Raw genomic sequence first — 14,341 nt, forward strand, 5'->3', positions numbered from 1 at the left:
TTTTGTGATAAATCTGCTGTGGTTTTTAACAAATTAAAGAATAGCTTACTAAATTACCCAGAAAAAAATATGTCTGAATGTTAAGTAAGTCATACTGGATCCCACTGTATAGGTATGTATGTAATTCAGTTGTGATATTGGAGGGTGTTTTGAATACTTTTGGACTTCATGCCCTCTCATCAGACATAGCAAGAAACAAACAAGGTAGTGACTGTTGAGGAAAGAACCAGCTTATGGTCTTTAAAGATCAGTTCATTCAGCCTGGTGAAGAGGTTTGATCGCTATACTCTTAGAAGAGGTTACTCACTTAAAAAGAGAAGGAAAACAATGTTTTCACTGGTCTTTTATAACGAGGTAACTTGTCCTAGTTTAAAACCTCCTTGGAACTGAGACCTGATGTCAGTGCCACAGGATCCGCTCAGCCAGGCTCCACAAGAGCATTGGCACCCCACCCTGTGCCTTGCCAGGCCAGTGAGATCACTGAAAAAATAAATAGTTCCATAAGCACTGGAAGTAATGACTTCTTGTTTCATGTGGTTTAGTCTCTTGTGGTTGATTTGTCTTTGGCAAAATCAGAGGGGTGTGCTCTGCCTGAAGTTTTTTCTGCAGTAGGGCTGTTTGCAAGAGTTCTCAGGAATAAAATTTTTCTGGTGTCCAAAAAGATGTAAACTTGTGTTCTGCTTTCCCAGTTCAGCATTTACAAGATCCTTTTCTGTTATTTATCCACCTGTTTTCACAAGATCTGTGGGAACAAATTAAGACTTCTTCATTATATTCGACCAGTAGTGGTTAATTAAATCAGATTGTTAGAAGACACACAAACAGCATGATTTCCCAATACAAGGAAACTAGGCTATAAGTATTGGTGATTCTGTGTGGTTGTCGTAATGGCCAAATTCACTGTAGGGCTTTCCTTAGACTACAGGTGGTGCTATGGTACCACCTGAGTCGTTTTTCTTAGGTAACCTCTAAAGTTTATCTGCAGTAGTTGGTGAACTTGTCTGCCTTCTTCTCAAAGCTGTAATGTGAGAAGAGTAGTTTCACACACTAAATGTTTCTGTGGCTTTGCAGAGAACATAACTGTTCTGCAGGTTAAGGTATTTATTTTTGTTTATAGCTAAATGCAAAGAAAAAGTGTAGTATCTGATTTTTTTTTTTTTTTTGCCTTACTGCTATGCTACTGGCTGGCAATATTCTGGCATATTTCTTCCTGCAGACACTCAGACTCAGTCCACCAAAGCATGAGTAACATTTCTTGTCTGCCTCAAAAATAGTAGCAAGTAAAATGTCATTTGTGATTTCAAGTGAAATTGAAATTGAATTTATCAGGTACTAATGCTAGTCTTGCACTGTCTGTTTTAGGTTGAATGTTTCTTTGCCTCCATATCTTTTACCAGAGTCAAGATGGTGTTATTTGCATGCCTACTTCAGAAATAAAATGTGAGGGGACGGAGGCAAACTGCATTTTTTCCCTCCTCCAAGCTAGAGTGGTGCATGTTCTTCCCCCAAATGTATGTTAAAGCAAGAGAGTTGCATGTATGGCACCACTGGGGAGTGGTGGTGATGAGAGGACTGTGCTGGGGTAATGGATCCCATATTCTGGGAGAAGGCAGAGGTCTTGGTGTCACTTTGAGCTCCAGCCTATCCATGGGATTTAATCAGTTAGGGACTTGTTTTGGCCCTGGAGTCCACTCTTCCTCCTTCTCTTTTTCTTCCTTCCCTCTATTTACCTACCTACGTGGGTAGGTAAACATCAGATGGGTATAAAGGGATAGCAAGAGAGGTTAAAACCCTGTCCTGCTGCCATCTACTTTCCCCTGAAGCTTGAATTGACCAGAGAATTTCATTATTTCGTGGGGCTTTTTTAACATTGTGAAGAATTTAAATGGTATGTTATTGGTGAGGCAATGATGCAGTTCACAGATTGTGTTAAAATAGTTTGTTTCCATGTATGGATTTGAAATTTCCTAATATGTCAGTGAGCAGCATAAAATGTACTGAAGTTTGGTTGTTCACAGTCTGAGAGTAATTTCGTTGCTGTGTGTCACTTGATCATGCAGAGGAGATCCAGCTATTAGTGGTATCATGTCCAACTGCAACTCTGCTGAAGTAATCTTATTTGGTGGGACAGAGCAAGTGTCCAGGAGGAAGGAAAGGGTATCTGACATGATTACTCATTTATTGTATTTGTCATGTTTTATTTTTAAAGCAAGTCCTAATATAAGAGTGCATGCATGCCCCCCATCATGGTTGTTTTACATCTGACCTCTTCTTATGAGTGGAAGCTGGCACTGGAAGTTGTCTTTGAGCTTGCCCAGAGTTTACATATGAAAACCGATGGCTTTTCTTTTTTTTGTCATGTGAGCTTACAAATAAATGAGCTCCTGGTGTTGGCTTACTGGGCAATTGTGTGAGTGCCAGAATTGACTCAGAGGAAAGGCTATAGGAGTTTCTGGCTGGGGAGAAGGGGAGACTGAAATCGTAGCAGTCTGGGCTTTGATTGTCTTGTTCTGCAATGGAATTGTGCTATTGCTAGGGTTAACTGTGTGATACCATGCAGTTGTTGTTTTGTTGTTTTTTGTTTAAAGGCCTGTTCCTCAGTGAAGGAAAAAAAACGTTACCGTCTAGTTTTATCTTTGAACAATTTAAATCAAAATAGTTCAGAGTTTTGGAAAATTACAAAGACAAGTCAGCATTTTTTAAGTAATGAAATGTTTTGTAATACCGTATGTAATGCTACTCTACAATGTTTGCTGATACCGCTAGAGGTAATAGCAATGAAAGGTCCTACTTGGGGTGGGGTGGGAAAGCTATTGTGCCTGACTCTGCAGGATTAGTACCTATGTCAGTCCAAAGATACATGCTTTCTGTTGAATTCAGTGGTCCAGTGTTGATTCAGTGAATCCAGTGGTTAAGCTGACCATCTGGATTTGCGGTTTGAAGAACATATATACATTATCTTAACTTTGTGTTTGTGTGAGCTCTGACTTACTTCTTAAGTATTACCACTATTTTTTCCAAAGAGCCACAGTAATTGAGGCTAATTAAAAAGTTACTATGGAGACGCTGTTATTTTTTTTGCTACAAAAAAAAAAAAATTGAGGTTAAACCTACTTAATATTAAAATCAGTGGAAAATACATAAAATACATTCAGGTCTCCTATGCTAGATAAAAGTTTTGTGAAGGGTGGAGAGCCTTTTCAGTGAACTTAGAAGTTGCCTTCATGGTATGTGCAAGTTAGGGGGTGGAGGATGGAAGGGAAGACCTCTGCTGTTGTCTCTGCCACTGATTAGATTGACTGTCTTGCATTATGTTTGTATTTTTGAACCTTTGTTTGTTTCATGTACCTCTTAGTTTAGGCTTGCCACAAGTTTTCTCAGAAACAAATATATTACATATTAAATGTATGTTTACACTGTGTTCTCCTAGTGACACTGGCTATAATTCCTCTTTGTTGTATGTTGCCTATACTTTGCTTGATTGGAAAGTTGCCCTTATGGGTGTGAAAAAACTTGGGATAAATATACATGGCTGTGGCAGGAAAATATAGAAGGTTGACTGTGGTTGGGATTTATCAATGGATTAGCTTTCTAAACAGATACTGCAAGTAAAAATTCTTTAACATCATGGTTTAACTTGTTCTCTACAGGAAAGAGTGCAAATCAGAAGATGCTACTTGCAAAATCTCTGAATCTGACCCTGAGGAATTATCAGATGAAGCAAGTGCTGACACCTTCTATGGAACTTCTCCTCCTAGTACGCCCCGCCAGATGAAGCGTATGTCAACAAAGCATCAGAAAAATAACGTTGGGAGACCTGCTAGCCGCTCCTCTTTGAAAGGTAGGTGTGGTGTTTTGTTTTTTTTCCTAAAATGACTGTAAAGTCATAGTAGTAGCCCTTCATTACCTCATGGAGGAGATACACAGAAGATGGAGCCAGATACTGAGGTGCAATGAAAGGACAGGAGGCAGCTGTCTTAAGTTGCAACAAGGCAAGACTCTTTTGGGTATTAGAAGAAAAATTTTACTATGAGAGTGGTCAAACAGTAAACAGTTTGCCAGAGCGTTGAGTCTCCATCTCTGGAGATTTCCAAAACGCAACAGGATAAGATCATGAGCAGGCTAAACTAGTTTTGAAATAAACCCTGCTTTGAGCAGGAGGTTGGAAAAAATGACCTTCAGAGGTATTTTCCAATCAATTTTCTTCTGCGATTCTATAGTTTCTAGTAATGGTGTAGTTGCTTCTTTGCCCCAGTTTCATGTTCTGAAGCACTTCACAGTCTATTTTATAGAAAAACAGAGTTTTCAGTGATTATTCTTTACTCTTTAGTGTCACTGAAGCAATTAAATTGTAGTTACCACTGTTTACTTCTGTTGACGCTTTAGTCATAAAGTCATAACTGGGAAAAAACAAAAGATACTTGATATACGTTTTTTCCTAATGTTACTAAGTAACGATATCAAATACTAAATAAAAACATTTTTAGGTTAAAGTATGAATTTTAAGCTTTTTTCCTTTACTTTTGAGCGGATATAGAATACAGTAATTGCTTGTTGAAAAGTTAATTTTAAAAAACATGCAGTAGCTACATCTTTTCAAGCTGCCCTTCCAGGAAAAAAAGAAAAAATGTGCAATTTTAGTGGTTTTTCTGAGCTTGTGATGGGTGCAAAAAAGCCATTTTTAAGATTGTATGTTCAGTATTTTCATACAGAACGTACCTAGGTTTTGTGTTGTGGTGGTGTTCTTTGGGTTTGGTGTGTGTGTTGTGGTTTTTTTTTTTTTTTTTTTAAAACCTAGATCAGACAAGGTTATTTGCCAGAGTTGTTATGGCAGCTTGGCTATTGCTAGTTAATATTTTGGAAGCAATTTTTTAAATTGCTTCACAAAGTGCATTTACTTGCAAGGATTACATTTTCAAGGTAACGTGTAGGGGAGAAGAAGGTAAATGGTTTAGCATGAATAAGGGAATACAGTCTATTCTTCAGTTGCATAGAGTTGTGGAGTGCAAGTTCATAATAAGAGAAGGGCTCATGCAAACATCTTCCAAAGCTTTTGGTTCCCTTCCATTTCATGCAGCCTCTGAATAATGTCACTGTGAAGAGACCGTTAACCAAAAGACTTCTTCCTTAAACTAAATTGAAGAGCAATCTTGTTATACTTGTCAGTTAGTTGTGTAGGCATTGGAATTATTAAGCTTCTTTTACTGGCTTTTAATTGTCTTTTGGCTAAGTTAAACTCTTCTAATGCAACATTAACCTTATTTAGTTCTGTACATGGTAGTTATGTAATAACTTTTCTTGCTTTCTATGAATTTTTTTTTTCTTATTTCTTTCTGTGCTTTTTTTTTTTAAAAAAAAAAAGGTTAGTCTCTAAACAGAGAAATTGTGATACTAAAGAACTGTAATGCATAATATTTCATAGTAACCCTTTGGTGCCGAGCACATATTGAGGATCGATACCTTTATGAGAAATAGGGAGCTGTTGTTTGTCCCTGCTAATAGATTTTGAGTGTTTGGACCAAGGTCTCTCTCTGTCTTTCTACTTGTGAGGGGAATGGTTCTTGCTTCTGGAATAATAATATCCTGTTCTTGGTTGCTGTGAGTGATATCTTAAAATATGGTTGGGTTGGGGTTTTTTTTTTGATGAATTGGATAGTGTTGTATTGTGTAAATGTCTTTTCTGGAAAGTTCAAAGTTCATTTTGTTTAACTTTGCCTATATGTACAACCTCAGAAAATTTATTCTGTATTGGGGGGCAGGAGGGGGGGTGAACAAACAACAGACCCACCCCAAAACCAACAACTTCAAAGTGGACTAGTTGATTGACCTTGAATGTGTACGCATATGCTGTTATGAGATCGAATTGGTTTTACTTCAGTAAGAGAATTCATTCAGGGGTTAGTTTGATGAAACTAATCGGTTTAAAAAGTAAATTTTAAATAACTTTTCAGCTGTTTACATATAACACAGATTTAATGTATCTTTATTTAGACAACTGAAAGAATTTTTGGTATTAGGGGCTTGCTTACTTGCATCTCCAATGTTTGTTTGTTTAATTTCTGTCACACCAAGTTTCTTGTAACTTGCATTTAGTATCAAAAAATAAACTGGTGCAATTATCTGTTTAAACTAGTTTCTGAATCGTTTCTCCTGTAGCCCAAGACCCATGGGATTCACGTTTTCTAAGCCAAACGCGTTTCAGAGTTGCTCCTAAGACATATGTGTGTCTCCTGCTTGTTTTTTCTGACTCAGAGGGTATGGAATGTCAGTCCAGCGATGCTTGCTTACTTATTGAAGTATTAGCTTCTTGGACTATATGAAAAACAGTGCCCCTGTCTGCTTTTTTGTATGAAACTTCTGCAACTTCATACTTGAAGGGAAACCTCTGTCCACCCCACTTTCTTACCCCCATCAAGTTCCTCAAGTTCATTTTGTCTTTTTTTTTAATGAGCTGTTTAAGATCTCAGACTCTGAAGGGAAATCTGTCCACCCCACTTTCTTACCCCCATCAAGTTCCTCAAGTTCATTTTGTCTTTTTTTTTTAATGAGCTGTTTAAGATCTCAGACTCTACCATGTGCCCCCTCTCACCAACCGATCGTTGCTTAGTCGTGAAACCTACTTGCCCCATGTAGCACTAAAGGTAATTGTAACTCAAAATTTGTTAATACAGCTGAACTTGTTTTACAAATTAATTTAAGCCTATATTACAAAACTGCAATAAAACTAGTAGTAGGAACTCATACAGTTATAACATTGATACTCATTTGTTGCAGAGTTGTCATGTATATTTGAATCATTGGTGCCTGCTTATCTGATAAAATGAGAGGATTTTGAAACAATTTGTAGATTATTGTGCCTGGGCTTTGTTAAGAATGATGAATATTCAAGTATTAGGGCATTTTGGATGTCTAATTATGGATCATATTTTTAGCTTACCTTTCTTTCAATCTGTTTTGGTGGGGTGGAGAATCTGAAGATTAATACTGAAGGAGAATAACATGTTAAAAATACAAACTGAAGGGGTTTAGAGGACCTCCTGGTAGCTAGAGTGTAAGTTCAGAAAGAGATCTTTAAACGTGCCAGGGTTTTCATTTATTTTGTAAGGTCACCAAGATCTTTTAAGATCAAAGTGCTGTTAAAAGTTGATCCATTTCTAATCTATCTCAGAGTCTGGGGTGAGTGTGTATGTGTGTTTCATCTCTGCAAGCCTCCTTCATCTTCCTTCTTTCCTGCCAATGCAGAACGCATCTTCCTGCTGCTTGCCTGTCCTGACTTTTAGTCTTGTGTTCTGTCTGGTGCTGGTTAACTTCATGAGTTAGTAACCAGTGAGGGTGAGGTACCGCTGTCTGACAGTAGTGTTTTTGAGTAGATAAATGTAAAATCAATGATAGTGAATTCCATAGCAAGTTTCTTAAAATCACTGATAGTTTTCCACTTCCAGGAGGAAAACTGTGTTTGAGTTAGGTTTTTATGTCATCTGCTGTTGTACTTGGTAGCTATTCCAGGAGGAAAACAGTGTTTGAGTTAGGTTTTTGTCATCTGCTGTTGTACTTGGTAGCTATTCAGGGAAAGATGTATGAATACCTGAAATAAAAGTAGTATAAGAAGCACTAATAAAGTCCATATTTGCAAGAAACAGTTTTTGTGATGACTTTGTGATTCTTCTTTCTTCCTCATATCCTTCAGAATATAATTTCTTTTTTTTTCCAGAGTTAAGTGCCATTGTACGCATTGTGACCTGCCCCAATCTTACACGACTATGGCAAGGGTTAAATTGTATTTTTTAGATATGGGGATTAGAAGGAGGCAGTGTGGCAGGTCACACCTTTACTAACTCGCTTATTGCTCATTAACAGCTGAGAACAGGGTTTGTAATGGAAACAAGCAAAGGAAGGTGCTCTGGCCACAAACCTCTCCACTTTTCTTTCAGACATCTCTGCAACCTTAATACAATTCCTTTGTGTGCATAGATTTGACAGTCTTTGAGCTACATTACCACACCAGTTCTTTTCCAGAGAACCGCTGTCTTACATGAATAGAGATTGTTTGGAATTTTGTGATGAAGGAAACATTTCTGTATGACTGTACCTTCTTTTGTTGCAGATGCTGGAAGATACGTAGTGAATGAAACAAGAACGAAGGGCCACCTGATAATTAAGTCAGTGAAGTGCATCATATGATTACAGCATTCTGTCACGAAAATTTGTGTGATGCTAGGCAAATAGCACAAATTAAAATCTTCTGTCTGTTTCTTGTTTTCCTAGAAGCAAGCTAGGAATAAGATTTCAGGGATGTGGTTTGCAAATTGTTGAAAATTCAAGGTGCAATTGAAGTCAGGGAGCGTTGAACACTAAGTGCTCAATGTTCTGAAATGTTAAGCAATAGCTCTTCCCATTTTTGGCACCCAAAAGTATGCTGGCTTGACAGATCTTTCTCTGTCGTGATTTTCCATATATAGAAAGGGAATAATATTATTCTTCCTGTTGTGGTTTAACCTCAGCCGGCAACTGAGCACCACACAGCTGCTCGCTCACTCTCGCCCCCTGGTGGGATGGGGGGGGAGAATTGGAAGAGTAAAAGTGAGAAAACTCATGGGTTGAGATAAGAACAGTTTAATAATTGAAATAAAATAAAATAAAATAGTAATAATAATAATAGAAGAATATACAAAGCAAGTGATGCACGATGCAATTGCTCGCCATCCGCCGACCAATGCCCAGCCAGTCCCCGAGCAACGGCCCCCCCGGCCAGCTTTCCCCCAGTTTATGTACTGAGCATGACGTCCCATGGTATGGAATGTCCCTGTGGCCAGTTTGGGTCAGCTGTCCTGGCTGTGCCCCCTCCCAGCTTCTTGTGCACCCCCAGCCTTCTCAGTCGGTAGAGCATGGGAAGCTGAAAAGTCCTTGAGTAGTGTAAGCACTACTTAGCTTAGCAACAACTAAACCATCGGTGTGTTATCAACATTATTCTCATCCTAAATCCAAACCACAGCACTGTACCAGCTACTAGGAAGAAAATTAACTCTATCCCAGCCGAAACGAGGACATTCCACTGAGCAGGCCTGCTTTGCAAATAACCTTATTAGTATTTCTGGTATTAATGGATGTTATAGTGAGGAGCACAATAGCAAAGACTGAGTCTTTACTACTTCTAGAGTGGGGAATGAGCCATGTGCAGCAGATAATCCTTAGAGTCACAGTGAAAAGAAGACAAAGTATTCAGTCATCGTTCTGAAAGTCTTTTCTGTTCTTGAATAAGCAGGGGCCCTGTGACCGCATAGCTTGTTGTGTTTCAACTGCTGATCCCTGGACTGCAGCTAGTCTACATACAGGTGCTTCTCTCCAGCCTGCCACCAATTCCTTAAGAGAGAGAGAGAGAACTGCTGTTTTAATACCAAGTAGTTCCCCCTGCCCTGATCTGCAAAGCCTAGGTTGAAGCACTTTTGTTAGTGCTGCAGAAGAGTGATAAGGTCTGCCGCTCCTGAGGAAAGAACAGAAAGAGAAGAGGAGATTGCACAGTTAGTCAGGAAAGGGCTGCTGTTACGTGGTAAGGGAGAAGGCAAGTGTTTGTGTGTTGGGAGAGTGGAGAAGTAGGCTCCTGGTGTTAAGGCAGTGTATTAAGACTACAGAGGGGTTCCCAGAACTAAGATCAAGCCCCCCAGGAGCCAGGATTGGATCATTCAAGCTAAATTTCAGAATCCAGACGTGCTCCAGTTTTTATGAAATTGTGTGTGCAGTTCTCTTTGATTCTGTTTGACTTGGAAACCTTAATATTGCTCTGTTGCATTTAGAGTTTTTGTTTGGGAGGTTGTGTGACAAATGTATGGAAAATGAACTTGGAAACCATTGTTTTCCTTTTGATCATACTCAGTTCTCAGTAGATGGTGTACTCTGATGAGAATTCTCTGAGGTCCTTTCTACAGAAGAGGTAAAGCAAAAGGAGAAAAAAAAATTCCTTTGGTGCTACTATTGATTTAGCTATACAAATGGTAATTTCCAAGACTGCATTTTACTTCTACCCATGCCTGTTTTGTTTTATTGGTGTTAAACAATGTTTTATGCTCAACCTAAGAAATGTGATTGGGACCTGGATTGAACAATGCTTTTTCTTGTTGCTGCAATCACATTCTTTCTTTTCTTTCTTTTCTTACAGAAAAGATGAGTGTGCCAACTCAGTCTGTGCATAAAGACAATGGGAAAACCATGGAGAATGTGGAGGAGCACAGCTATAAGCAAGGGAAAAAGATCCGAGACGCCCTAAGGACAACAGAACGAGATCACAAGAAAAATGTGCAGTGCTCATTTATGTTAGACTCCGTTGGTGGGTCTCTGCCAAAAAAAACAATTCCAGATGTTGATCTCAATAAGCCTTACCTCAGCCTTGGCTGTAGCAATGCTAAGCTTCCAGTCTCTGTGCCCATGCCAATACCCAGAACTGCACGCCAGACTTCTAGGACTGATTGCCCGGCAGACCGCTTAAAATTCTTTGAAACCCTGCGGCTTTTGTTAAAACTTACCTCAGTCTCAAAGAAAAAGGACAGGGAGCAAAGAGGACAGGAAAACACATCTTCTGTCTGGCTGAACCGATCCAATGAACTGATCTGGCTGGAGCTGCAAGCTTGGCATGCTGGCCGGAGCATTAATGACCAAGACCTCTATCTCTATGCAGCCCGTCAAGCTATCCCTGATATCATCAATGAAATCCTCACCTTCAAAGTGAACTATGGAAGCTTCTCCTGTGTAAAAAATGGAGCCAGTCTCAATGGTACTTCAGGAGAAGGAGTTTGCAAAGCAACACATGGAACTAGTGCTTTGGGTTACTCAAGTTACCATGAACACCTCCATCGCCAGCGGGTCTCATTTGAGCAAGTAAAGCGGATAATGGAGCTGCTAGAGTATATAGAAGCACTTTATCCATCTCTGCAGGCTCTTCAAAAGGACTATGAAAAGTATGCTGCAAAGGACTTCCAAGACAGAGTGCAGGCACTCTGTCTATGGTTAAATATTACAAAAGACTTAAATCAAAAACTAAGGATTATGGGAACTGTATTGGGCATCAAAAATCTTTCTGACATTGGCTGGCCAGTGTTTGAAATTCCTTCTCCTCGACCGTCTAAGGACAAAGATCCAGAGGATGAAGAAGTTGATAGGGAAACAGAAGTAAAGGAATCCTCAGGAACATGCACAGAGGAGAGCGATGGTGAAGAACAAATCTCTGAGGAGAATGTTGAAGAACTTAGACAAGCCATCAAGAACAATTTTACTAATAAACCAAATTTTGACTTTCAGGACCAGTTTTCAAGGAGGCTTGATAGGCTTGAATCTGAGGATGACTCCACCTCTTGGGTTATTCCAGAATGCAGTGCTGAGGCAAGCTGCAGCCAACACTGTTTGACCTCTATTTACAGGCCGTTTGTAGATAAAGCACTGAAGCAAATGGGGTTGAGGAAGCTAATTTTAAGACTGCACAAGCTAATGCATGGTTCATTGCAAAGGGCCCGTATGGCGTTGGTAAGGAGCGATCACCAGCTGGAGGTAGGTTGCTACTAGTGTAAATGGATAACAGGAGTACCTCCCCTGCTGTATTGTTTCTAACTGAAACTGGAGGAATAGTAACCTTATGAAAGTTTTGGTTGCTCTGTTGGCTTTTGAAAGATAGTGTATGTTATGATTAAGAGCCCAGTTCTGCTTCCACTGAAATGAATCTGTCATTTGACCTGAATTAGAATTTGTGTGAAGCACAAGCTAGTTCTCTGTTCTCGTTTGTAATTGAAATGACATTTTTATGATAACATCTTCGCTTATTACACTTTCTAATATCTAAAGCTGTAAGTCAGAAAAATTACAATGGAAACTGAGGCACAAAAGTTGAATCGTGAGGAAAAATTAGCTATGGAAGTGGTCATTTTCCTTTTCTTGTCTTCAAGACTGGATATCTCGCTGCAAGACATCCTTTATGAAAACGTCACTATTGTTCTGGGTTTTTCCTCATCTAAATGAATGAAGTACTGTGGTGGCTCGTTATGCTTGAGGCCAGATCGGATAAATGAATGGACTCTCTTAACCTTGAAATCTCTGAAAGCAAGTCATGTTAGCGTGTTGCATTCTTCAGCGGCTCTTAGTTTAATTTTTTTTTTAATTTGGGTCTTTTTATATTCTTAATTAAGAATGATTGTGAGGTAATAAAAACAAAATTATGAAATAAGCAGTAAATGAAGGACAGTAGCTGAAGTTTCATATGGTAAGTTGTGATCATTAATTCTTTCAAGGCAGAATATTGTTTCTTAGTATAAACTGTTACCTAACTTGTAGGCATTTTTATATTGGGAAGAACTAGTAGTGAGGATTACTTGCCCTCTTTGATAAAGTGGCACTGTGTGTGGGGCCTAACCGTGGATTCTGGATGAAGGAATTTCTTAGCCAACGTGCCTGTTCTAATATGGATGCCACATGTGGTCTTTGACACATTGCTGATCTCTTAGTGCTGACTGTCACATTTGCAAAAGGAACAAACATTGTTTATCTCCCTTGGAGGTTATTTTTTTAGGATGAATAAATTTATATTTATAAAGTTCTTTGATTTTGAAAAAAGCTTTTATTTGTGCTGTTGCTAATGTAGATATTACTGTAAAAAATGAAGCTATTAGTTAAATTTTTATTTGTTCTCTAATTGGTTTCAACTTGTGTTCTAGGAAGTTTTGCATTAAGAAAATCTTTGTGTATTTCTAAAGAGTCATGTGCCTAAACAGAACTTGCAGGTATCTGTTACAGTAACAAAAAGTACCCCCAAACCATATAAACTTAAATAGAAAGTTCAGCTTAATATATAGGTAGAAATACCTTTAAAAAAACCAAAGGAAATAAAACATAATTTGGGGTATTGAAAATTACTTTGAACGTATTTTTGAGATTGCTAAACACCTCAAATGTTTTGACTTCATAAGGGTTCTTAAAACAAGTTAATGAAAAACTAGTAGCTAGAGTCTTTGCTGCAGCTTCACAGAATTAAACTTTCTGGTAATTTAGCGTTGGATGACTTGTGTAAGATGTAAGGTTAATCTTTTCTCCCTCCTTCTCTACCCTTGTGACTTCTTTGAATGTTCATTTTCAGTAATTATTACATGTTCTTTGGAATATTGTTCTCTTTTAAGAAATGACTTTATGACTAAAGGTGAATGTTATAAAATTGTAAACTTCTTTCCTGCCCCAAAATTAAAAGAATGCTGTCAAAAAAAGAAAATACTGTTTGTTAGAAGTGTGGTACCTACTGCAGCAAAAGATGACATCAGACTAAAATAGAAGAGATGTTTTTGAATTGCTTGGTCTTTGCATCTGACAGTACTTTGAATGTAGTGTCTTAGGTTTTTTTAGTGCAGTTCAGTTTGATATTTGCATGCAGCCGGAGTTGTTAATGTTTTGTTAATCTTTGTTACTTCTGGGTTTTTTTATATCTTGACTCTGTGTTTATGTGTGTACATACACTTCAAAATCTCTGGACATACTTTCATTTCTATTGTTACTTAAACACTATCTTTCATCTAAAATGTGCTTTCTGGATTCTTCCCCTGTATGCATTTTAATGCTCATTTCATCTTTAATATATGTAAATAGCTGTTTTTAGTGTTTTTTAAAGTACAAGTTTCATTCGTCATAGGCTCTGATACTTTAACAAGGCTCTAGGCACTATAGAGTCTGTTTTGTGTAGAAGTTGTATGATTTGATTCTTAAAGAAAATGGCTAATATATCTTATTTTAGTTTAAGAAATCAGAGATGTTATTTTAGTAGAACAGTATTTAAGCCCGTGTACCCTGTTTGTTGTTTATTCAACTGGCTGCACTTTTGAGTATGGATTTTATGTATGATCTCAATAAATGGCTTGGACTTTGTTTTCTTGGGGGTTTTTAAGAAGTATTTGGTAGTCACTTGAAACATTTCAGATTGGGCCCTCTGAAGATTAAGATTAGTCAAATTGAACAATAGAAGTTTAAGTGTCTAATACTAAGCCCTAATGTCATGTGCTGTTATCCTTGATGTTAGAAAATGAAATAACATATTTATTCAATTTTGTTGTGTTATTTTTGCTCATAGACTAGTTCTTTAATATTTTTATAAGAACTAAATTTTCCAATGCTATACTTGCATCACAATGAAGATTGTATTTCTTAAATATTTTGTTGTACTGTAGAAGTGTAGTATTTTCATGATCTGTTATTAATGAAAACTTCTTGTATAAAAGCCTTTAGCTCTGGTGCTATGTGTTTCTTTAAAAGAGAGTTAGTAAAAAGAAGACATTAATACACCATCTAAGAAGATAAGTTCTTGTACTGTAGATCAGTTAGT

The 14,341-nt window shown here is 37.9% G+C and overlaps 1 protein-coding gene across 1 annotated transcript in view; it reads left to right on the forward strand.

Annotated features, from left to right (window-relative positions):
• Positions 1-887: 887 nt before the first annotated feature.
• Positions 888-14,341, forward strand: part of MAP3K4 (mitogen-activated protein kinase kinase kinase 4) — a 61,475-nt gene continuing 48,021 nt past the window's right edge. The window contains exons 1-3 of the mRNA XM_009290108.1: positions 888-925; positions 3,651-3,841; positions 10,154-11,535. Coding sequence (XP_009288383.1) covers positions 888-925; positions 3,651-3,841; positions 10,154-11,535 — 1,611 coding nt within the window. The remainder of the gene's footprint in view (positions 926-3,650; positions 3,842-10,153; positions 11,536-14,341) is intronic.

This window comes from Aptenodytes forsteri, unplaced genomic scaffold, assembly GCF_000699145.1.
Source record: "Aptenodytes forsteri isolate BGI_AS27 unplaced genomic scaffold, ASM69914v1 Scaffold122, whole genome shotgun sequence".
Classification (NCBI taxonomy): Eukaryota; Metazoa; Chordata; class Aves; order Sphenisciformes; family Spheniscidae; genus Aptenodytes; species Aptenodytes forsteri.